Source organism: Dermacentor andersoni, chromosome 3 (assembly GCF_023375885.2).
Source record: "Dermacentor andersoni chromosome 3, qqDerAnde1_hic_scaffold, whole genome shotgun sequence".
Lineage (NCBI taxonomy): Eukaryota > Metazoa > Arthropoda > Arachnida > Ixodida > Ixodidae > Dermacentor > Dermacentor andersoni.
The window spans coordinates 51,012,225-51,038,270 of record NC_092816.1 but is presented as its reverse complement, the minus strand read 5'-3'; the positions used below and the strand labels follow the sequence as shown (position 1 = coordinate 51,038,270).

Here is a 26,046-nt window from a genome sequence, read left to right as displayed (position 1 = left end):
GATGTGCACCTCTGTATGGCCAGTAGAGGGTTGACCGCGGTCGCATCACTGAGCCGTGAGTGATCGACGAGTGAAGCAACTTGTTCAGCTTTATCTCTAGTCGTTGAGATTACATTTGAACAGAAAAAAAACAATAATACGTGATCGTATTTGAGTTGACGTACTTTATTTAGTGGTAAATATTGATTAACCAAATATCTTTTTCAGTTATATATTCAAATAATTACAATTTGAATTATGTGCAGCTGAATCTTCACCACAGAGTATCGAAGACGCAAGTACGGCTTTTGCGTTAAGCTTCTCAAGCTCGAATCAGCATTTTGGGGCGTCATACTCTGCGAAGCATACATTATTCGTCGGACATCACATGGTTAAAAGCTAGAAACTATAGGTATGTCGTGTCCGGATGTTATTACACTGCGCATGAGGATATGATATGAAACGGATATGAAACGGTGCACTTAAAGAAAAGTCTATGACGGACATACATAACTACACAGGCCACCATTAGGCTTACGCGCCAGCCCGAAAAACACGCCCGACTCGCAGTTTTGTTGTCATGCCCACCAAGTCACCAATTGTCTTGCTGTCGACGTCGTCGTCAAGTCGTCGACACCGTCAGGACATTCTCCCTATATATCATCAGCTGCACTTCTGTAGTGGAAACATGGTTTCGTATTCCTTCGCATATGCCGAAGGATTACGAAACTATGCCCGCTACCATCGGCTTTGGGAATCAAAGCTCATGCCGTTGAAACCTATGAGCCTTCTAACCTTTGCCCTAATAACCTATGAACTGTTGGGAACTATTATGTGGCAACAAAGAGATGGCGCTCGGTATATAAGCACCATCTCCGTATTGATGAAAAAGTATTGATGAGCGAACGCCTGTTTGAGTAGGAATGAGTGTAAAACTAAGAATCAGCTCGAATATACATAAAAAATGTGAATATCCAATCCCTTATAAATGAGTCGCTTTGGATAGATTGAGCAAGAAAATGACCCCGCGGGCTTTTTCACTTCCTTCTGCTCTTCCTAAAAAGAAAAAAAAAGAAACACATCAGTCGCCATTTTTGAGCGTCATCGTAAACTTTGATTAAATTACTTCCGCTCATGCCCGCCGTCGCGCTTCAAAATCGTTCATGTTCACGTCCGCAGTCACCGCTGTTGCCAAATTTACACGTCAGGCAATGTTTACTACACGTGTCACCAACTAACTTCTTTCGGTTCCTGGACTCGCGTACTAGAGCTTTGAGCTCGTGCGGTCTGTCTGTGTTCAGCATTTTTCGGCACCACTTGTGATGACACAACCGGTGCCATCTCAACGAGCCACCCTCAATTACATCTTGCCAGTTAAACAAAAACAAACACAAGATTTACATAACACTTACGATAACACGAAGCGCATAATGAACATCTCACGCTGCATTTTTTAAGTGCAACAAAGTACTTCTAAAAGCGGGTTCACGAACAAAAAGCCTGTCCCTAAGGGGCCAAACTAATCGCCACTTACTGCATACACAGCCGATTGCTTATATACGCAGTGCAAAATGTATAATCGCCACTTATAGTCTACTGTATATACAAGCGAGGCATCGTCAGTCTTCCTATAGCCCTTTGCTCATACTTGTTCGTTCTTCGGAAAGGAATGGAAACTCCACTTCACGCTCTCTTGTCGTGACCAGATATGGCGGTCTCTGCGACTTCCGGAAGCCGAGTCGACTCGCGTGAATATACCCCCACGTCACGCGATAACGGACAATCGAAACAAGCGCCGTAACGCGAGCGCGTATTCAACAACCACCAATATCGAATTTCGCTTTTCGCACCTCTCTCTCCATCACCTATCTTTCCTTTTCATTTCTTTTCTGCCCATTGCTCGGGCTTGTACGCCTGCATCGGCCCGTTATTTGTCAGCACGGAGGGCGCGAACGCTATCGAAAGCGCCCGAGTTGAGAAGCCCAAGGTGATTGGTATTGTTGGCAAGGAGATCAAAAGAACAGAAAGACCTTATAGGCTTCGCTTTTGAGCAAGACACGCTCTCTGTATACCGTGTCATTCACTTCTGCCGCCCCCACCAACTGGTACGACAGTGAATGAACAATGAGGCGAAAATGGGCTACGACGCCGCCGACGCCGACGCCGCGGACAAGTTTGTACAGCGGGGGCCATTTTAGCCTCGCTCTATTATACGTTCGCGTGCCCAGGGCACGCATTCGCGGTTTTGATTTGCGCAGCCGGCGCGAGATTTGTCCCCTGTCCCTGTTTTTTTTTGTTTGTCTGTTCGGCCATCACGTCGTGCTCCTCGCTTTTCGTGTTCGTGCTTTTTTTTCTTTGTTTTTGTTTGCTTTTTTCTTTGTTTTTGTTGTTCCTCGTGCTCTTGCGTCAAGCTTGTCGTGACCGGTGTCCCTCCGTTCCGTCGTCACCTCATCGTATCCGCGCCGGTTCCGGCAGTTTCTTTTTTCTTGCTCTGCCAGCTTCTCCTCAACCGCTTCTGTATTCTGCTTCTGTTCTGCGACTCCCGTTGCAGTTTAGGTGATCCTTGCCCTAATACAGCTGCAAGAGAGGGCTCGCGCAACCCGATGTACCAGGATAGCAGCCGAAGGAGCTGGCCGGAGTAAGTAGCAAACCGCCACACGTTGCTTTCTTTCTTTTCTTTATGGCGAAAGCTGTATATGACTAACCTTCCGTAGTTTTTTTCGGTGTCCGGCAACGATTTGTAACAAACCTATGCGGGTGCAGTGCGGCGGCGCATATGTCAAAATGCGAAACAGATTAGAACGCTCGCCGTGAAAAATAGCGTGACGTCAAGGTTATCGCAGTATATAAGCAGGAGAGCTATTGGCGATAAAAACAACGGCGTTATCGATGGGGCGGACACGTTTAGTTGGTACACCCGAAGAACAACATGCGTACGAGGAGCGCCGGAGGGAACAGCAACGAGAATGTAAACGGCGCCGGCACGAAACGACCGCAGAAGAAGAACGTTCCCCCGGTAATGAACGAACAAATGAGAACCATTCCACTATGTGAAGATGGAATGGCAGCGAAAACACTTTGCTTTTTGTTTGAGAGCTTTGACTGTCGTCAGCGTTCGCTGCCACTCCATCTTCATAGAGTAGAATGGTTGTCATTTTTATATTTTGCTCCCGCATGACCCACCCTCTGGATGATGACGTCGCGACATGTATGCCTGTTGGTCAACAAAATCGGAACTGACACGTAGAAAGGCTATTATAATAAATAATTTACAGCCCTCTGAAGCCTGCCAGCGTCCCTTCTAGGTTTTCGACGTCAAGGACCTCAATTTAACGCAAAAGCAAAAAGCAAATGTCACGCCAGCAAAGCTTTAAAGTCACGATACGGCGCGGAACACAACGGATATACACTAAATATAAGCTGGACAGGCGAATCGCCGTGTCTGTTATAGGCAACTACTTCTTTCGTGCCGTTCGTTCTTTCTTACTTTTTCGTTTTTTCATATATAAAGCTGCAGATATTGTTACCAGACGTGAAGCAAGCACCGGGGACATGGCACAGCCATCGCTCAGAGACGCCAGATCGTCGTAACCCTGTTTACCATTCACCTGAACAGCCGCAACTCGCTGTCTGCTCGCTTCCTATTCCACCATAGCTGTATTCTTTCGCGTAAGTTCACCTTTGCCATGTGCGCGTCATGGTCACGCATAAGTCGTAGACGTCCGGTTACGTCTGCTTGCGTCTGTCACGGATGTCGAGAATCTCGACAGAAAGGTCTTGTTTATTACGGTCCCCTTGTTCCTGCATGCCTCCACGGAACTTCGCTGCTTGTGGTCGCGCGCGATTATTCTTCACAAAACGAATTACCGTGCAGTGCTGGCCCGTGTATCTCCATGGACCTGCTAGATATTACCCCTCGTTATATACAGTACTAAACCTTCGCTTTCTTGCCTTTTCCGGTTGAAAGGCAACCTTGCGAATCGTTTCACGTAACTACTGCGACGACGTTCTTTTTTTTCTCTTCTTTGCTTTCTACCACGCTACAAGGAAGTCATCGCTTATAGAAGCAAGAGCGAAGTGAGAAGTGAAAAAAAAAAAAAAAAAAGACGAACGCTGACTTTACTCTTCGCAGAGACTGCTTGTTCGAGCAAAGGGAAATCCCTGTACGAATCTCCAGAAACACGGCGTATTTTTTTTTCTTTCGTACCCGTACGTTTGTTTGTACAGACTACGACGCTTGGCTCCACTTCATTCTTTAATTATTTTCTTACGTTGCAGTCATCAACTCTCCCGGACATTTCACGGTGCGTTTCGTGCGACAGAATGCGTGCCCACGTGGGGCGACGCAGTTCGACGACTTTCGCCGATCGTCTCGGCTGAGTGAGCGCGCGGGCTTTTGTAAAACTTATTCGTGTGCGTCATGGGCAGAATTCCAACTCGTGTATGTATATGTGCTTGCCTCACAGCGTCACGTCGGCTCCAGACTTAGTCTGACGTAAAGAGAGACACCGTCTCGACTGGTCGACCTCGCGTTCGTCGTTACGAGTAAACGGTTCCAGCGGCTTCCATCAACGTGTGTGCGTGTGCGTGTTTGTGCCGCTCTACTTCGCATTGGTTTCTCCCGGTTTTTCTTCGTTTTGGGTTCGAAACTGTAAAAAAATAATAAAAGATCAGACCGAAATGGTCAACCGCGTACGTCTTTTTTTTCTCTCTCTCTCTCTCCGCACGCGCGATCGTTACGCTTGGCACGCCTGTAAAGTTGCCGCCACAGTTTAACGCCTCGGTGAGAAAAGCGTTAAACTTCGGATGTTTCTTTCACTTCCGTTTCGAGTCTACATCCGTGTGTCCCGAGAACTGTGACGTATTACTCGAAATCATGCTGCCTTTTTTCCTACAACCAATCTCGTGTGAATTGTCGTTGAGCATGTTGCGGTATATTCACCTTGTATTTAAATCATCCGATCAATCGGTCCGTCTACTCTAGTCTGCGTAAACATTTTCCTCTTCGTTTAGGCTTTTACTTTTCCTTTTTCTGCAAGCAAGGCACACCAGTTACCATGTTTAAATCTTGCATTGAACCAAATTCACGTGCACTTGCCGACAAAGCAAAATATGTTTCCAGTTAGACACATGACAATAACCGTACGTATCAAGATCGCCTGTCAAAAAGGTCAGCTGAACTAAATCAGCGGATTTAATTCTCGTTCTGAGGGAGACGTGCGATTCAACCCACTAGAATCTGGAAACGGATTGTGGAATTTACGGTGGTTATCAAAGATGAGTCAGACTTAATTCATCTGCGGCACTGTTGCGTTTTTACCACGTTCACGGGGTCATAGATAACCTCTCAAGTGTATGTGTTTTGAGAACAAATAATCACAATAATAATAAGGCTTACAGGAATAGCAGGGCAAGAACCAAAGAAACGAAACATGACCGCCTTCAGAAACATAGTAACAGGCGCGGGCTAACGGTTTAGTATTCAGTGTCGCGCCGATAGTGTAAACGTTCGCGTGGGCATAATTGCACACACTCGCACCGGAGATTGCACGACCTCTGGGTAGCGTCGACACGCCCACTGGCTCTTTTTTCGACCGCGCCCGCAGCAACGTCGTCTCGACGTGCCTTAATCTGATCTCCAGTCCACGTGCGAGAAACACGTGACTGGGATGACGCGTCCTGGCTTGTCGGGCGTTGAATATTCATTACTTTGCACATGACTCTCACTCATGTCTATTTAAGGAGCCGAGGGAATCCAGCAGACTTTTTTTCCTTGCTTGTGCTGCTGGCTTGTCTGCACCGATCCGTGAATATAACTATGACTCGCATCTTACCTCTCTTTTCTTATTTTTTTGTAGAGTTAGTATGCTTGTGTTTGGGATATGTATGGGCCCTTATGTGAGAAAAGAGGTAGCCTCAGTTTCTTTATTGTACCTTGTGATTGCCGGCCCTGATGAAGTCTACTTTCTTATTGGTCTATAGTTATTAAGCAACACTGAAGACTGCGTTTCAAGCCATTATCTGCAGATGTTTCTTTGTCGAAATGTCTTTTATACCAAAACTTCTTGCGTGTTTTTATCCTTCGATTATAGAAGATAAGTAAAGCAAGACTTTCGGGTCATACATTAAGCCGCGCATAACGGTACGTTCCTCCACGCGATATTGGTCTTTGACAGAAGAAAAATTGATGGCAGCAACTCCTCTGACTTGAAGTGGACACTGTGCTTCGAATATGCTTTAAGGCAATCGAGGGGCGAAAAGGGTGTCGCGAGATGGTTTTTAAATCCCCTCGAATGCACTTGGAGGGCAGCTGCGTTTCGCTAGCAACTCCACGTCGAACGAATTAACGACGAGCACCACGGAAGCCGAGTGTCCTTCGATGCCACCAAAACGCTTCTGCTGTAGCTGTGGACGTGCTGCTGGCGCTTCAACAGCAGAAGTAAGTGCTGCCGACGCTTCAAGAGCAGACGTACTGCAAGTCCTTCTGCAGAACTCCTCAATTGCAGGAGGCACTTCTGATGGAACACTGAGCTCCTCTCTCTCGTGTCGAAGTGCTTTGAGTACGAACGAGCGCAGAGATCGTCGCAACTCTCAGCGTTTCGGTGAAACAAGAGTCCTTCATGTCACCAAATTTCCTACCCATCGGTACACCTACAGGTGTCCAGATGCCAATGCACCGAATACACCCAGGTGTCGTCTCCGACGTTTAACCATAACCACCTGTCTAGCTGGCTTGCACGTATACTTTATACACGAAGAAAACAAAGAAAGCGAAGTGTTTTCTTCGAATAGCAGTGAGTCGAATAGACACTTTCTATCACACCGTCCTATCCGGCCACGGTCTGGCGACAGTTAACGCCTCCTGCCGCTAATTCCAAGGCCATCGTTTCTGATTACCGCGGCCGATGACTGCATATACGTATGGGTGATGGCGACACGGCATTAAACGGTTGGTGCGCTCAGCCTTCGAGGTGCATTAGGAAACCACCAATGATGATGCTCGCTCATCTTAAGCATGGCAGCGTGTGCACGTCTCCTCCCTCCCCCCCCCCCCCCCCCCCCCCGCTCTCCACACACAACGTAAACCACTCGCTTCTCCTTCCTTCACCCCGTCCCACCAAACACGTGCCTATGTCAACTCTGGTCGAGTTGAGAGTGGGAGAAAGCGTGTTAAAAGTGACCTCCGACAGATCCCCACTGTACAATTTAGAAACAAATGGGAGAAGGGGGGGGGGGGAGCATATCTTATCTTCCACACACCCCTTGTGCATTATATTTCCCCTTCACTCGCACTGCTTTTCAATACTAACTCTGAAGCGATCAGTCAATATATTCATCCCGGATAAGAAGTCAGACGTAAGTGGAACTGTGTGAAAGAAGTTCAGTTAGGTACTTGCCATCAGCTTTCCAGAAAATTGACACCAATTTGACAAAGACCGGTGTATCGTCACAGACGGCGAAAATAAAATAAATCGTGTAGTACTTTTCGAATAGCGCGATATGTGATGCAAATGAAGGACTCAGCGTTAACATGACAACTCACCACACGATATCGCATCTTCATCTCTGTTTCAGCCACGAAAAGTGGTTTCTACCAAGGAAAAGTGTGAGGGAACGATTAACTATGCCCGCGAACGCCCCTGAGAAAAAGCACACCGACGAGAGAATTCGGGAAAAAAAGCCGACTTTCTTCTCCGCCTACGACTGTCACTTGAAACAGCGAACTACACTCCAAACTTAAGATGACCAACCTTCTAGTGCGCTCGCAAATTTCACTATATATAGGTGTGGCCGAATTAGGAATGAATTCGGTTGCTTCGGCGAGGCTCCGGTCTGTATATACTTTCATACACGGGTGCACACGCAGATACTGATTTCAGCATCTGATTGTATAGTATTTAGAGAAAACAAAGTGGCGGTTTTCACATTCGTATAACACACAGTTTGTAACGAAATCTGACTTTAAAAAAAAGCTGTTATGTGCACTCGGCTGCCTGCTACACTCTCTCGGGACCGTATACGTACATGCACTGTACGCACAACACCGCGACACGCCCGAAATTCTCGCATGGACCTCGTTCAAAGGAGATAAAGAAAAAAAAAGAAAAGAAAGAAAAAGAACGTGCGCGGAAGTTTGCTCCGCACGCACGCGCGCGTGAATGGCGCCAGGAACGATGTCGGCCCACGGCTCTCCGCGGGCCAGCCCTAAGCCGGCGTCGCGCCGAATACAACGAAGACGACGACTACGCCCAGGCTGCGCATTCGTCTCGGTGGACGTGATCGAATTGCACGAAGAGCGCGCGCAAGCCGCCGTCTCCCGAGCGGTCCGACTTCAACCTTGAATGTGGCGGCCCTAAGAAAAACACTGATCCCGTGGCCTTCTTCTGCTTCCCACTTGCCTTCTCTCTCTCTCTCTCTCTCCTTCCATCCATCCTTTCGGGCTATTTTTGTTTCGCTAATTGTTTATTTTAGGCTGAAAAAAAAAAATACACACACACGGCGGACTCGTCCGAGTTCGTGCGCGTTCAAGGGCAGACTGTTTGACTGCGCACATTTACACGGGCCAACTGTGTCGTCTGCCTTTTTTTTTTTTTTTTTGTTGCAGACGTACCATTGTTCGGCAGGGATATGTCAATGTTTTCTATTGTTGCGAGGTTATGAGGCGTGAATGCTTAAGGGCCAACGCGGCGGATGTGTGTACATTGCTTTTAACAGTGACGGCACACGATGTAGTCGATTGTCGCGATGTGCTGACGCATTTCGTAAGTATAGCAGTGCTGGCGTCAGTGATGTCTCAGTGAGAAAGGAAGATACCGTACGATGCGCAAGAGCCTGAAAAATGGATACTTAATAAATGCGAATTCGGCAGAGATGCAGAACCACGTTAGTGTTCAGGTGTCGCTCTCGTGATCCGAGTTTAAGCAGTCGCTTCAGAGCGTGCGTGTACTCACATTTCGGTGGATGTTGATGGAATTTGGGTGGCCCATACGTCAACCTAGAGCGCTCCATTGAAACGACTCTTGAGGCTGACACATAGTTTCGAAACTCTAACCATCGCCAGCATTGAGCACTCGTCACTACTGTTTCCGTCCACCGAAAGAAATATATCCATCCCGTCACATTTCGTACAGCAGTACAAGGAAATCGCGAATCTGTATGAACGACACATCGCGCCGAAGAACTTGATCAGTGTTGAAAACTTGTCACTCCTGTCCCCTGCACAGAAAAGGAAAAACGAAATGGCTAAGAAGCAGTACCATTAGCTGTGGTGTAACGATATGCAGCAATCTCGAATCGTGCATACCAGTCTTGAAGCAATATTAGCCCGAAGTTGCACAGGGGTTTTGCACAGGGGTTTTGCACAGGGGTTTTGCACAGGGGTTTTGCACAGGGGTTTTGCACAGGGGTTTTGCACAGGGGTTTTGCACAGGGGTTTTGCACAGGGGTTTTGCACAGGGGTTTTGCACAGTGGTTTTGCTCAGGGGTTTTGCACAGGGGTTTTGCGCAGGGGTTTTGCGCAGGGGTTTTGCGCAGGGGTTTTGCACAGGGGTTTTGCACAGGGGTTTTGCACAGGGGTTTTGCACAGGGGTTTTGCACAGGGGTTTTGCACAGGGGTTTTGCACAGGGGTTTTGCACAGGGGTTTTGCGCAGGGGTTTTGCGCAGGGGTTTTGCGCAGGGGTTTTGCACAGGGGTTTTGCACAGGGGTTTTGCGCAGGGGTTTTGCGCAGGGGTTTTGCGCAGGGGTTTTGCGCAGGGGTTTTGCACAGCGGTTTTGCACAGGCGCTTTTGGCTGCAGATTTTTCAAGTAGCTGAGGTGGAGGTCCTGCTTCGTCGCTTTCTGACGCCAACTATACGCTCAACGTAAATAACGAAAACAAGCCGGGAGACCTCAAGGCGTTTATTACCGGATCAGACTTCTTTCATGCCAGCGTTCAAACGGTGGTGCACCCGCCAAAATGCAAGCGACGTTTCCCCACTCTCGGCGTGCTTGATAGACAAATAAGAGCGGTAGAAAGCAAAAAAAAAAAAACAAATACAAAGAGGGAAAAAAGAACGAGCAAACGGATCGAAAGAATAAGAAAAGAAAGCTCGCAAACGAACGATTTCCGGTGACCCGGATTTCTCGTATTCCGCGTGGGAGAAAACACCGGTTTGCATCGGTGTTTTTTTGCGAAATCCACGTTTTTCTTTTTGCACGGATGAATGGGCACCCCCACACGATCGGGGGACTGCGAAAGTGCGTTACCCCTATTCCGGTCCAAATGCACAGCGCCGAAAACCGTGCACTGAGCGAGCAACTCGCCATGTATAGTATGCTGGTCCCGTTTGTTTCTGTAGCATCGTACTTGGGCGAGGAAAGCATGATTTTCATTCTTCTTTGGTACACTCGCGTCATTTCAAATACCTCATCGTTTCGGTAACCCTTCTATTTTTTTGGAGGGGGGGGGGGGGGCAGGATCTTTCGATGGTAGAGCCGTTTATCACGGGCGCAGCAGGATAACGTTACTGAAGTGCTCGCTGATTACTGGAGCGGGTCGCACTTGTTTCCTAAATGTAAAGACGATAGTTTGTGGCTTTGCAATATGCCTTCCGTGTGTTCACTTTCACAGGCACACGCACTTTGAGTGTGGAGCGCCTCCTCTATCCTGTACGAGTTGTTTCTCTTTGGAGAGTTAGCCCACGCCTCATTAATGGCCCCAACCCGGGTGCTTTCGAGTTAATAAAGTGAAGTGAAATAACATCACTGAGCCGTAGCAGAGACTAAAGACCTTTTGCTCGTGAATGACTTAGTCGTCCTTGGGTTTTCGCTTGCTGAAAACGCAAAACGAATGAATTGACACGCACAAAGGGAGAAAAACGTCTCTTCGTGTGTGTGCGAGAGACTGTACACCGAGAGAGAGAGTTTTTTTTTTGTGACGTATATTCAAGAAATTAATTGAACGGATATCAACTGACACAGTTTAAAACGTTTCTATTTTTTCTTATTGGGGAGGGGGGGGGGGGGGAATCGCTGGCCGTTGTCTACATTAGTTGCCCACGTCCGCTGTATAATGCCAGCTCTCTCACGCTCCCCATAACAATACCGGGCTGCTAAAGACGCAAAGAAAGAAAGAAAGAAAGAAAGAAAGAAAGAAAGAAAGAAAGAAAGAAAGAAATCTCTATTCGATGTGAAACGCTTCCAACCGGTCACTTATCAATGGCGTAGCGTTACACTTGACTGCTGAACGTAGCCAACTACGAAGTACCGTTTTGAAAGCTTCTAAGCGCACGGCTGTGTTTAGGAGATTTCTGGCAAAATTTCTTACACCCCGGTTTTCCGACTTGTCTTTAGGCCACCGTGGCGCGAAGCTGTCTGAAACAGACTACTTGGTACAGAGGTAGAAAAAGCTTTTAGATTTGTTGATGATTTCGTGCTTTTTTTGTTTTGTTAATTGCCCTTGCGATCAGTTAGAGCCGGAGCTTGACGCTGCCCTGCCAATTATTCGAGATTGTCTCAAACCCCTGGACGTGACTTTTGAGATACCACAGAATGAAATCTTGCGCTTTTCCGTATCTTCGCCTGTCGCTGCGTAATGATCGCTATTGTTGGCATTATGAGCCACGCGCAAGTAAACCCCTGCTCACTTACCACTCAACGCAATCTAAATTACTCAAAAGGGCGATTGCTAGCCTGTGCTTCAAGAATTCCCTAAAGAAATCGTGCCACTGTTTAATTGCCTTGAGTTTTGACCAACAAAGAATGAGGCTGATTGATGCTGGTTGCCCTCAGCCAGGGCTGGTTTCTGTAGCTGAGCGCATTCTGAGGGACAGCAAGAACGTTGGTCAAACCGTGGCCAGACCGTTTGAGGCGCGGGAGTCACATAAGTGTGTTGCCCTGCATACGCACTGTCGCCCATAATTCGAAAGAAAGTCGCTCGACAAACTAATGTGCTTGTGGTCTTTTCAGCACTAAGTAAAGCTGGGAAAGCTGTGCGAGATCACGGCTCCAACCGCACAGAAAGAACTGTGGTTGCGAAAAGATCCACAAAAACAAACTTGCAGATTCTGCTGAATGCGTAATTTATTGCTTACCATTGTCATGCGGTCGCAGCTATGTTGGGCAAACCGGCCGTTGCCTCAACGATCGGTTGCGCGAGCACAGTTATAATGTCCAAAAACGTGGCCGGCGTTTTTCTGGCGAGAATTGTTGGTCGATATATAGGAATGAGCTTACAAGAGCGCTTGAAGAAGCAGAACAAGTAGAACAGATGGGTGAAATGTGCGTAAGCATGGCGTCGATCGCGCTGACAACGAAATAATTTGATTTTGTGAGTGTGCCATCCTCGCTCGTGTAGAAATGCTGACTCGGGGTGCCTTTGAAGTTTCTGCGCAGTGATACTGATTTGCTCAGATTATGTGATGTATAAAAAGGGGCATCGGGATCAAAAATGAATTGTTGGAAGTTGCGCCTATGCGTGTGCATATGTGTGCCTTCTTCCTTTTTCATCTGTGTTTTCTGTGTGCTTCTACAACTATTAAAAATTAGGCTTCTCCTTCTTTACCTTTTCTTCTTTTTCTCCTTTCTTTTACTGCGGAAATCTAGCGAGTCACCTTATAGACTCACTTTTTCCTTCACCACCAACTGCTTAGCCTTCTTGCTCGTCGCTGCAACTTTCGTTTAAAAAGAAATGGCGAACACACAGGAACGAGGTACGCGCAGCCACGAAGAGCAGTGCAAATAGCAACCGGCAAAAGGGGTTTCAGCTATAGTGTGTATACAAGGAGCACCCCACCGTACCCTTCCCCTGTACCCCTCCCCGTCTTCTTTGTGGGGTCGAGCAAGAAATGGGCCCACGAAGCAGCTCTGCGCGCGCGCGCACGGTTGTCGACAGCGCGACCCAAACAAGAACGGTGCCTTCGCCGAGCTAAGTTCTCCAGTCCCTGTTCACTTTCGTTCACGGAACGCGTGGTGGGGAGGGCAGGGCGCGCCGCGCGCGGCAACCTTGCACAACGGAGCTCCTTTATTGCCCGCTTCCCTCTTCTTTCGGTAGGCAGCCGCTCGCCGCGTCAAGAGCAGCTGCCCCTCTTCGCGACTCCCGTTCTCTCCGCCTCGGGCCCTACGTGCCACGTCCTCCCAGAAGTTGCACGCAGCGAAAAGGGGGCGGCGAAGCTGTTAGCCGGAGCTCTAAACCGTCCTCCACCGCGGCCACGTGACATTCGCCGAGGTTCTTAGCTCTAGTACCAGGTCATCCTGCTAAGCACGATGTATGCGGGCCTGGCTTGCCGCTCAGATTTTTTTTGCTGTTCCTGTAGCTACTGCTGTAGTGACGTCTGTGCTCGAGAGGCATCGCTGCGTTTGGCCTAAGGAACTCCGGGTTCTGTGTGGCTCGCCGATCGCAGCCAACAGGCAATAATGAGACGAGGAGACACCCGTTTGGGGCCTCGCAGCTGACAGGCGCGGTGGCTGCGCTGGGCTTGGTGGTCGTGTGCTGTTCGGCATGTGTTGCTCCACTGAATGTTCTGCAATTGGCCCAGCCTGGTTCTCTCTCTCTTGCCGATTTCGGTACTACGTTGTCAAGCAGCCATTCAATCCACAGGAATAGTAGAACCGTCGGGTGCATTGGTGCTTCTGTATGCTTAGGTGAACGAGCTTGTAGCTCGGCTGCCTGTCGCCGGAAATTCAGCTCCGCCTTGTCAGTAGTTGCTCGTGCCCCATGTTGACGGTAGGGCTTCATTCGTTCGAACCAAAAGAGCCATTTCGTTCCGAATGAAATGGCTTGATTCTGTCGCCGTTTTTCCTGCGCCCGCTTGTTCTTCGGCATGCAGTCGTGCACGGAACTAGCCGGCTGGTTTCGAAAGGCAACCCTGTCTGGCGAGGACGCTACCGTACCTTGCTAACCTGCTTGGATTCCTCTGCGTACGCTGTACTGCTGTACCTTCGTGCTTCAGACAGAAAGGTTGAGCGGGGGAGACAAATGGCAGAAAAACAAACACGAGATGAGAGCAAGTGAGAGCCCGGTACCGGTGCCTTGCAGTGGTAAGCCAGGCGAACCGTTTTGGTTTGCTGCCGTCTTGCCGCAAGGCATCGTTTCCGAGGGGGGGACTGCGGCATCTGAACTCGTGAGCCTACAAAAAAAAAAAAAAAGACTGAAAAGAAAACGAAAGGAGCTGCGGAAAGGAGCGGTGAAGCCGACTCTATATTTACTCCAGTTTCACTGCATTTTCGTTTCCCTCATATCACGCGAGAAGGATTGGCTGAACCCTTCCTCAATATCGCTCCAGCAACTAACGCACTTGTTTACCGAGGAGAGCTTATTCGTTCTCCGTAGCCTGTTTGTCTTTCCCGTGCAATGCACAGGGGACGACATGTCATGTGTGTTTGTGCTTGGTTGTGCGTGCGTGCGTGAGTGCGGTGCCGATTCAGCACCGGGCTATTGGCTTTCAGACGAGAAGTTTGATTTACCCACTTTCCCGGCCTTTCCTTGACTTTCGCCGAGACCCGACGAAACCCGAGTTGTGTGTGCAAGCAAGAGTGAACGAGGAGCCAAAGTGTGTATGTGTTGTGTGTGTGCGCGTGTGTGTGTGTGCGTGCATATATATATATATATATATATATGTATATATATATATATATATATATATATATATGTGTGCCTTATTTTCTCTTTCTTTATAAACCATACCCCATTACATCGTTGCTGTTTATCATTCTTCTCACATCATTAAATAGTTTTTTGCCTTGGACGCCATATCCTCCATCATCGGGGGCCGTATTGACAGTGTGCGTGTCACAGAGATCTGGCATGAGGTTCGCCAGGCGGTCCTTGGAGGCAATATGCGGGCCACCGCGGAACGTTTCCACGGAGAGCATTTCCAGCGCAGTGACGTTCTTCACTGAATTCGCGGAGATCGTAGATACTTCCGCTTCGTCTCGCAATGTTCTTGGACGTTACAAGGGACTTCCATTGTGCATTACTAATGACACGGAAAGGTCGAGTGCTGCGTATGGGTACTATGTACCGAAATCTGTGCTCTTACAAGCCGCTCGAGGTCAGAGCCCGCGGCTGCTAAGGGAACTTGTGACTGTTTGTTCCACGTTGTCGACTTCTTTCATCGGCAACGATTAGGAGGCGCGTACTGCGAGTGTTTGTAAAATATATTTTAACGGTCTAATATTTTTGATATCGCGGGGACTGAAACGTTGCTGTCGTTAGCGTTTCCCGTATAATATACTCTGTTTTCGTACGTAAATAAAAGGAATTGGATGGAATTAGTCATTCTACAAACTAATAGTTTCAATATGTACAAAAAAAGAAAAAAAAAGGGGGCGGGTAGGAAGTCGTTCGCTAGTTTCCGCTTGGATTGGTGCTCATTCTTGCGCAAGCTAATTGCTCTCATTGTGTGATCTACTTGCTTCCAGACTTGATTTCGTTTCCAATTGTTTTTACTCTGTGATGTTTTTTTTTCTTCTTTATCGTCGCTTTCTTTGGCACCAGTGTTCCCGTTGAAGTGCAGCCTGCCAGTTCTTGCATGAGATGGAGCTATTACGGCGGGTCCCTCAGGTACTATATTAGAACGCTTGTAGAGCGCTATTTTGCTCTTAACGCGTAGGAAAAGCGAAAAACAACCACTATGCCATCTTTTTGGGGTTTTCTGGCAAAGCGGGTTCATGTCGACCTCGTTCTTTTATGTCAGACTGCTGATTTCATTTACCTTTGTTGCAACTGTGGCAATGCCATTATGATTTTGAAGATACCGCTGAGAGTCTATAAATTCATAGCCCAATAAGAACCCTTGCTTGCTTGTTGGCGGAATCGTAGACGACCGAAAATAGATCGCAAATTGGGCTTTAAGACCAAACTCAGGTGTCTTTGAGTGTGGTAGACAAAATCACAGCAGGGTTAACTTGAATACGGTCGTGCGGAACGTTTCATTGGCCCCATTCGCGCACCGCTGGTTGCGTGCCCTCGACGACCAAGAGGCTTCCCGCTTCTGTCTTCGCGTGTCAGTCGCAAGCGACATAAAGGCTACAGCCACCGCATCAGCCATCACGGACACTGCGCAGCAAATCGCCTCGCTATACCAGCGACGTTGTTCGAATGCCACTCTACGCACGTTTTCTCACGCTGACCTCGCCCATCAAGGAAGGGCATTCTCTTCGATCAGGCATCCGGCAAAGCGTTGAAAGGAAACTACAAAGGGCAGTCCACGCGGAATGTGCTTTTTCCTTTCTTTTCTCTTTTTCTTTCTTATTGGGTGGACGGGCTAATCATCGAAATTCTGTTCCTGCTTCGAATGCAACGTTTCTAGCCTTGCGATGCAGTGTTACAGGAAATCGCTGCCAAAGAATGCGTCATCAGCGTTTGTAATTGCATAGGTCTTATAGCGGTCATCTAATAGGCAGGAGACGACACTATCAGCTCGTCTTTCGTCGCTATAGTCGCATTCGTCGCTATAGTCGCGTCACCACTCGAAGAAAAAAAAAAAAAAAAAAAGGCAATGACAACCCTGGTGTTCAGTGCCGATTGCCTACCGCGACCTCGCGTGAGCACGCCTAAGAAGAGAGGACGTGCAGTGCGACGCTATTTGGAAGGCATCTTTGTTAACGAACACCGCGTCCTCGTATTGTGCGCGTTCCTTTCTTTTGTCCTTGCGTTCCTGCAATGCGACAAAAATTTTGCGGAAGTCACGAGGGCGAAAACAATAAAAAGAAATCAGACGCTCATTTTCGCTTTTGGGGAGCCTAGCCCTGACCGGTCTTCGCGCACTTTAGTGCTGACAGGAACGCGTCTTTTTTTGTAAACAAAGGGAGAAGAAGCAGAAGGAAATGGTTCGCTCGACACCGATTCCGCCCAAGCTTTCGAGAAGGACAGCTCAGAACGCGAAAACGCTTGCGCTCATAGCAAGGATAGAGCCCTTCTCGATTTATCAAGCATTGAAGCTATAGAAGCAACGTTTAGTGCACGAGGCGTTCGGATGCTCCACACGAGATGCACCGGCTGCGGCCGGTAACTGCATTAGGAGCGGGACGGAACGGAACAGAGGCTTGCGTATACCGATTTTTGAGTGCGGGCTAAAGAACCGGAGCTGGTCAAAAATTTGTGGGGAGTAGCCTATACGCCACAGTTTCTCATATGCGCATGTGTCAGTTCAGGGTGGTGAACGAAGTGGGGAACGATTTCTGTTGCAATCCGCAACCTGGACGACGTTTCGTGAAAGGCCAAAAAAAATTTAAAAAAATAAAGAGAGTTGTCATCCACGCGTGAGCGTTTCAAAGCAAACCACCAATGTGCGAGTTTCGCAGACAGAACGCTCCGCATTTGAAAACGACCTATCTCTTGTTCCGGAGATCGAACCCGGGACCAATGTCTTTCGGGGTCGTCACCCAGCCATCTCTGAGCTAACCAGGAGACGAAGAGATCGCAGGGCGAGGTCGAATTCATCGACAACTCGAAAAAGCGAAGACAGTGAATATACCCGGCCACGGCGGCCGCATTTCGATGGTGGCGAAATGCGATAACACCCGTGTACTTAGATTTAGGTGCACGTTAAAGAACCCCAGGTGGTCGAAATTTCCGGAGTCCTCCACTACGGCGTGCCTCATAATCAGAAAGTGGTTTTGGCACGTAAAACTCCATAATTTAATTTAATTTAACAGTGAATATATGGAAACGAGTTCGGGGAAATCCGCGAAGTGCTGGAATTTTCCTGAAAGGAGAACAAAAAATGTCCGCTCGAAAGCAGCAGGAACCTACAAGCCTTCGTGCCAGCTCAAGCTAGCCTCCTGGTCAGCTCAGATGGCGGAGCTGCTGGCCCGCACATTCACACTGTCTAGCAAGTGATGCTTTGTTCCTCAATGAGCGCGATTTTACAGGAGATAATGCACAAGATAAGTATCGCTTCACGCAACCGCGTTGCCTCAAACGACAAGATGTAACGCCCCCGGCATTTTTTTTTTTTTACAGTTCTTGTTGCGTTTATATCATTCGGACGTTGTAAATCGCGCATACAAAATTCAGCTTCTCGTTCCAATGATTTCGTCTACTTAAAATATTACACAGGACATCCCTGATATTTTTTGCGATCACTGTCGAGCACCCACTGGCTGATGTCTTTCATCGACCTATGGACAATGAGGTGTCATCACGTGATGTGCCACCAGCTCGCTCGCGCGCCCACGTGTGCTGTGCGCGGGCGTAGTTTGCTTGTTTTCACGAGAACTAATTTTGACACGCAGCTCTCATTATCGACAAGACTTCCTGACGAAAGGCTCGCTCTCGGCAAAAAATTACCCTCGGCCACCCGCTTGTCTCTTGAAACTGCGACCGGCAAACGGTTCCGCGCGAGCACAGATCTCGCGTTTGGTAAGACGAAAGCGCATGCACGGCACTTTTACGGAGCAGAAAGCTCGCCTAGTAAACTCGTTTTCATTCCACTCGCGGTATCTATGGAAGCACTTGACCGCCAGCGGTAATCGTAAAGCTATTACCCGACGCCCCGCGATATACCAGCAACTTCCACAACCGCTTTTGCGCCCCCCAATGTCGCTTGCGTTCGTGAAATCTACCGAAGCACGTCTATAGAACGACCGTTACCGACGGCCTTAATACGAGGCTGCGGCCACCGCTACGGCACTTCTTGATAGCTCGCAGTAATCTCCGACGAGTGCCCCTGCGTGACTGCAGAGACAGTCGCGTGCGCATCGTTCAGCGCTCGCATGCATATATACCAGGAGCTCCGGCCGCTCCAGCAGGGCACGTGGATGCGGCAATTTCCTCCCCCTTCCCCACTTTCTCCTCTCCTGGCTACGTCGAGGGAGTCGCTTGTTTCACGCGTCACCGGTCAGGCGAGGGACCCCCGCGGGTGCGACATGAGGGATGAGAAAAGTAAATGAAAAAGAAAGTCTCAAGATAGAGTGGATGTCGGCACGCTCGAGTAAAGCTTTAATGGGGCACGGCTCAATGCCGTCGTCGTCCCCGGCCCTGTTGAATATGCAGCCAGTGCGTGCGTGGCGCGATACACCTGCTTGCGTAAGACTAAACTGTGCGAACGAAGGAGGCGCCCGGCGTGAGTCGACGACTGCTCGCCGCGAAGGCCTGCGAGGGCGTGCGTTGCGTATACGCGAAGTTGCGGCACGGTCTAAGACAGTTGTATGTATAAACATCACGCCGTGGCGGGGGGAGGGGAGGGCGGCAGCTTATGTGCAATGTTTAATATTGCAAGATACGGGGCGAGACCCCATGATGGAGCAAGCATCTGCCTCCTGTAGCACGTATCACCCTCACTCCAACACATCGCCAGCACCTTTAGGTGCGATCATTTTACGAATCGTCGGGTTTAATGTTTCAAAGCAACTCGTGGGTTACTAGAGTCACCGTAGTCTCGGGCAGGTGGAAGACGGACCAGTTTGAACCACCTGGGGTTCGTTATTGTGTGCCCAATCTACGCGCGCGAGCGTTCTTATAGATTGCCCTTCTGCTGAGATGCAACCAATCCTGTCGGGAGTCGAACCCCCGACCTCTGGCTCAGATGCAGAAAGCCATAGCCCCTCATTCACCGTGGCGGGTGCTAAGCAATTGCTTTCTGCATTTCTTGACTCAGCCAGTGTACACTTTCTCTAAAGGGAGGAAAGACGCATGCATCGTCCCAGATGCACCATGTTATCAGTGTGCTGTTTGCCAATTTGCAACCCTATGAAGAGAGGTCTCGATGAACAAATTAGAGGCACTTTACAGGTTAACAAGCTCCAACTCACTTTCATATGTCCTTTCAAAAATGCACCGCCAGGCTTTTAACAGCAAGAATACGTTTCGCACTTTCCTACCATACGTGGAAGGCCACGGTGTCGTTACATTGTCGCACGAGGGCGGACGGCGGCAATGTGTGGTGACTTTGAACTCAGAGTCTAAGAGCTGCAATGCGCCAACGTTATCATTTACTCCGTCTGAATCTCGGCTGTTCCACCGAAGAAGCGCTCTTTTCTGCTTTCCCGTAGTTATCAATCTGGGCTGGTCACTTCTTGGGAACGTTACGAAGAGTTGGCGCGTAAAATTCCTTCGGTCGCCACATAAAGACATTTCGTGGCTCCGACGTCAGCTCTTGGTAACGGGCATGTATCAAAGCAAAGCGTTTCTTTTTATTTTTCCTATCCCCCTAAATTGTGCAAAAGACTTCAAGTAACAATTTGGAAAAATGGAACATTTGAATTAATATTTACATCAAAATTATAAAGAATGCAAAATCGGAGAAAGAATAGCTTTGACCTAATAGTTCCGCGGAAGCCCGCAAGGCGGAGAGAAGTAATTAATAAAGGGAAAATGAGACATCCACCCAAACGTAGCAAAGTGCTACGTTTGGATGGAACCTGTATGGTTTTCCTTTGCAGCAATATGCTACATTTGGATAGATGTTTCACTTTACCTTTATTAAAGAATAGCTTTGTCTGGACAAGTAGTTATGCAGATCCAACGCACACGTTGGAATCTATGTGAGGTGAAGCAGTTTTGAAGGGGTCAATTGATCTGCCATATGGCTACTGCGTTCGATGCGTACAATTGTCCTTTACTTTAACGCGATTCGACTTTTAATCTCACGCAGTGTTCGCATTTATGCACCGCTCTGCCCGTGAGCTACGTCGAAACGCGAACAGCTGTAACACGCGAACGAACAGCTTGAGACTCGTGAACGTCTTGCGAATGGCGTCAACGAGCGTGTTATATATTTGCATCTTATATCCAGTTCTGAATTGTTAAAGTATGCGGCGACAGTGACCGACTGTGATTGTATGTCAGTGCTCCTTTCTTTCTTTACCTCTGCTTTGTTATCACTTTACCTGCCCCCTCCCCTCTCTCCCCAGCGTAGGGTAGCAAACCAGATATTCCCCTCTGGTTAACCTCCCTGCCTTTCCCCTTTCCTTTCTCTCTCTCTCTCTCTCTGTAATCCTATGGCGCGAGGCACTTACGCGTTCAGTCCATGCGTATTTTCCCTGGACGCGGGTCTCGGTAAAACTTGGTCTCGGAGTCTCATCGGTTAAGAATGAAGCCTCGAAATGAGATGGCGTGCTGTAAGGAAATGCGAGGCTCTCTGTGGATGTAGTTAGCATGCGCCCAGTCCGCACCCTAGCGTATACGCGGCTGTTGCACAATTCTTTCACTCGTCATAACGAAGTTGGCACTGATTACGCGTCCTTCGCCGGGCTTATTCTTAGCTTTTCCTTGAAGATTTTTCGCCAAGGAGCGAGAAACAGACATGAATCATCCAACTTGCTCACTGGAGATTCCGAATGATGGCAATGCGGCTCACTCGCAATAAAAATCGGCACTCGTATAATGAGACGCCTTTTCATTAGAGTCCGTGTTAAGCCCCGCGCACAGCTTTATCGGTTGGGAATTTTCGAAATGAAGTTGCCGAAGGTTTTTACAGCGAAGCTGTTAACCTCTCGGATGTTGCAATTTTTAGCGTCCGCCCATGAAGTAAAATTATCGTCATACGCAATGGCTCATACCCCCCAGCCCTTAAGCAAGCAAAAAATTCTATGGCTTAGCCCGTGTCGCAACGTGGGTGCGGCCCGCGACCCCTGGCGGCCACTAAACCAAGAGTGGGTGGGGAGTGGTTCCTCAGGTCACAATAAGGTTATTTCCTCCTTCCTCCTTAGCCCGTGTCGCCTTAAACCTCGCCGGACGTTCAATAAAGTTGTATCCATCCATCCGCCCATTCATCCGCCTCGTAATGCAGACTACAAGCCCTCAGCAAAGTGAGGCGGACAGTGCATCCATTCAATGGAATCACGCATACAACGTACAAAACAGCGTACGGTTTAATAAAAAACAAGGTCAAAACAAGCCTCTATCATCATCAGCAATAACTCATATCCCCGTAAGCAAGGAAAAATACATCGACTCATACCCGCGTAAGGCAGAGGCTACAAGCGCTCAGCAAAATGAAGCGAACAGTGCATACATTCATTGAAATCACCCATACAGCACACAGAACGGCATACGCTTCAATAAAGAACACGCTCAAAACAAGCATCCGAACCATCAGTAAAACATTGCATACCCCACTCAGCAGTATAGTGGTGGTTTTGCAACAGCTTCGCCGGACATCTACTTTCACAGGGCCGGGATGGCGAGTCAGTTTTTTTTTTCCTGTAGCCTACGACAGGGCGAGCCGAGTTTCAGCGTTTGTTGTTAGCGCTGGAGGTTACTTGTAAAGACCGTGCATGGCTGTCAAAGGAGACGCGTGGTCCGGCCGGAACAACCCCGGCGACGGAGAGTTACAGCCGTCGGAGGGTGGAAATCGAGCCGCGGTTTGGCGAAATGTGCGTAAGCGGGTTGATCATGAGCCGGAGCTTCAGCCACTCGCTTCGCGGAAGCAGTGCAGCGCCTTTGAAGTCAAGCTGTCGCCGCCGGACCGCACCCACGCCGAGACATTCCTCGAACGGACCAGATGCACCAGCGTGCATGGAAGTGTTTTCTTTGGGGGGTACTGTGACTTGCGTGGTTCTGAGACAAGACACACATTGCACTGCAAATGATTTATGGTAACGGCCTCGAGACATTGGAACTCCGGATAGTGTCACCCTGTAGAGTTCCGTTGTGCGCACTGTGCACAGTCTGATTGGACGAACCATGGGGCGAGGGTGATGTTGGCGATACCTTTTAGGTACGTGCGTTTAAGTACGTTTTTAATTACTTTTAAGTACGTGGAAGTAGATTTGATGGAGATTTGGTTAAGGTTGAAAGAAGGCCAAGACTGTTACCTCATTATTACTCCTGGTCATTAGGTGTCGGTGCAAATGGTTTCCATTCTATCGATTGCGCATTCCATCTTAATAAACAGTTAACCCCTTGCAATCTGATCGCCCTCCCAATAAGCGTCACATCCTTGCATACTGGAGTGTGACTTCGCGATGTGTCACTTCGCGATATCCACAACACCTTCAAGTTTCCCTCACCGATGTCGAGGCGAACATCAACTGGGCGGAAATCTGAAATTCGTCGCTATGAAGGATTTCCGAAATTCTGCTTTCACCGATTTCGTTACTGCAATTAGGGTGTTGGTTGTATACTTCTTGGCGTTGTTGACACAGCGGGAAACTAAGTTTCATTTTTTTTACCAGAACATATACACTTCTTAATTTTGCCGCACCATGACGGCAAATACGAAAAAAAAAGTTGAGGAGGGCTAGGGGAGAGAGGTACTACGCAAATATACACGAAACGGCAATGAAATGCGTCGTTAAAGTGTTTTTGAAAATATGTGCCATAGGTAACACTAAAATATCGCCGAATGGGGCCCATTTATATGCTTGCCGTCCAAAAGCCAAGGGGCGTATTTGGTCATTGTGCTTTCATTGCGCAGAATAAAGTAAATTTATTTTACTTCCACTTACAATTCAATCTAAGGACAATGTTATCAGTGTAAAAACGTTAAAAGGCGTAGAAGTTTGTATTTGTTTTATAGCGTTCTTGCGAACTCGAGACATCGTGAAAATGCATTATTCGCATTTTCCACCTTGTCTAAATTAACATCTTTTTTTTTTTCTTTCTAAAACTAAGGCATACGCTGAAAAAAATGGGCTCATTTCCCATGTGTGGAGTCATTTTGGTGTGTGACATAACATATTTGTTGAAATGACAAAAAAAAAAAATAATACCTAGGACATGCCTCTTACAGTCCTCAGCTGAACAGACACAGAAGATGCATTCAGAACCGAAGTAATGGACCAAGTCTAACTTCTTCTATTATTCTTTCTTTCTTTTACAGCGAAGCTGTTAAGGACTAATTGCCCCAGTATCGTGTCCGCGTGTAGAAAAAAGAACCTATCATCATCAGCAATGGCTCCAGCGTCATCTTGTTCCACAGCTGGCTCGTTGGCGCACCCCGGCGACACCGCGCTCGTGCCACTGCTCCCGCGTTCGTCGTCGTCATCAATTAACTAATTAACAAACACAAGGACGTAACGAATACTTGAGAAAGAGTTTAACGAACCATCGGGATTAGCCCAGCGATAAACACCGGGACCGCACGTTTCAGCTTCGCTGGTTAACCGTCTGTACGCAGTGCTTGGGCTGATAGTTTTACGAGTTGCTGCTGCTGCTGTTGAAGCGTCAACGCTTACTTACTCGAGGCACGCTTTCAGAGCAACCCACAGGTTTCCTCCAAATCTGGGCAATATTACGCAAGCGTTGGCAATGCACAGTCTGGTGGCCCCTCAATAAGCTATCCTTTCCGACTAACGAAGGCTATACTGCGCGCTCGAGTATACTTACTCTCTTGGCAGGGTCAGTTAACGTGACCCTTAATTGGCCTAACGGAACCTGCCGGCACCCTCGATGAAAAGACGAGGCTCTTCAAACAATAACTCAAGGGCTCAGCCAGCGACGTACGAAACTTTCCGCCATTGTGTGCGGGCCGAACGGCCGCTGCCGCAGCGTCGATGTGGAGGACAGGCCCGCAGGCACGTGACTAAATCCTTCAACCCGCGCCTGTCGGTCAGCGGTCGCCGAAAGTTTTGTTCCGCGAACCGAACAAAAAAAAAAAAAAAGCGGCCGTTATGCGAAAGCAGTTCGAGAGGAAGTCTGAAAGTGGCCGTCCGCGCATCGCCAACTATACTTATGAAAGCCAGTCTGCATCTCGAGCGTCGAGACAAAGAACACGCGCTTTCCACCACGCTATCTTAAATGGGCATTGAATGACTCGCGACCACGGCAACTGCACCGTCGTCGGGCACGTAGGAAGTTCCATCTCTCTCTCTCTCTTTCTCGGGGGCTTTCATTCTCAATGAGGCCGTGGCTCTCAAGGTCAGTCAAGGCGCGTCGGTGTTTCACTGTATCTTTTCTTTTTTTCTTTCTGTCTTCAAGTGTACTCATCCAACTCGGCTCGCCGTTGTCTTTGTACCCCTGCTGTCTTAGTTCGCGAAGGCAGCTGGACAGATCCGCTGCCCCCATCAACAGCACAGTCCGGTGTCTTGCTTCACTCTGAAGTTTCAGGGTGGAGGGAGCTTTCACGCTTTTCCGCACGTTCCTTCGCCGTCATGCGTCGGGTTTCGCCGCGAAAAATTCTGTAGCTGCCGCAGCCACTTCGACGTTGCCGCGAATAGCCGCTCTAGGCTGAAGTTTGGGCTGTCGCTGCAACGACGTGTGCCCCCGTTTCACGGATGCCATGTTCTCGGCGGTTTCGATGGGTCGAAAAGAGTGGTGTCGCGTGTATACAGTCTCAGTGCTACTGCAAGAGAAATAAAATGAAAACGGCGTGAGGGATCCCGGACCGTCGGGAAGTGCGACTTCATCATCGTTGTTGTCAGTCATCATAATAAAGAAATAACGTCACCAAGGTAATGAAACCGGCGAGGGATTTTTTTTTCGGCGCCGCGCGTTATCATCGAGCTCGGCGAGCCTTTGAACTGCAGTTGCGGTAGCGTGTCGTGAATAAAGAAAAAAAAAATGACATTACAGTGCTGACATAGCAAAAAAAAAAAAGAAGAAGAAGAAAAGCTGGACAAAGATTAAGGGAACGGACGACAGCACCCGCGTCATATGTTCTCTCAGTATGTGTTTAGTTCTTGCATTGTTTGCCGTTTGAGGTTGCACACGGGGTCGCCATGCTCGAGCACAAACCTCTTCTTTCGCTGAAGCACCATGCTCGTTTTCAAACGCCCTGCGAAATAATGAAGAAATGAGTGGGTTCCTTTGTCCTATTAGCGTGTCAAGATCTGATGGGCTGTTTGTCGGCTTGTGAAACGGCGACGTCAGGGAGTCCCACACGTACGCGTGACATCGAAGTGGTATCATAAGTGACATTCCTGTTTGTTATTGTGTTTTATGATTATTAATGCCTCTTTATTGAGCGGGTGGCTGTGTGTACGGCCTTGGATTATTGGGCCAGAGCCAGTAGTCGTCCATGGTGCCTCCGTAATGGCCTCGCATTTGACGGGCCGTTTTGTTTGGATGTACGACCGGTTGAAACTGCGGGGGCGCCATAATATTTGATTTGTTCTTCCCGGCTTCGGATAGGAGCACAAGCTGTTTTTTTCGTGTTCGGCCGTGATAAACGAGCTCTCCTCTCCGGACTGTTTCCACGAA

The 26,046-nt window shown here is 48.5% G+C and overlaps 1 protein-coding gene across 2 annotated transcripts in view; it reads left to right on the top strand.

Annotated features, from left to right (window-relative positions):
• Positions 1 to 26,046, top strand: part of LOC126548291 (neprilysin-1-like) — a 100,259-nt gene that overhangs the window by 9,540 nt on the left and 64,673 nt on the right. Inside the window, exon 2 of one of the 2 annotated variants that reach the window (XM_055063773.2) lies at positions 2,531 to 2,617. The exons of the other annotated variant lie outside the window; for it this stretch is intronic. Within the exon in view, the coding sequence (XP_054919748.1) occupies positions 2,531 to 2,617 (87 nt within the window). The remainder of the gene's footprint in view (positions 1 to 2,530; positions 2,618 to 26,046) is intronic. 2 annotated transcript variants of the gene reach the window in all.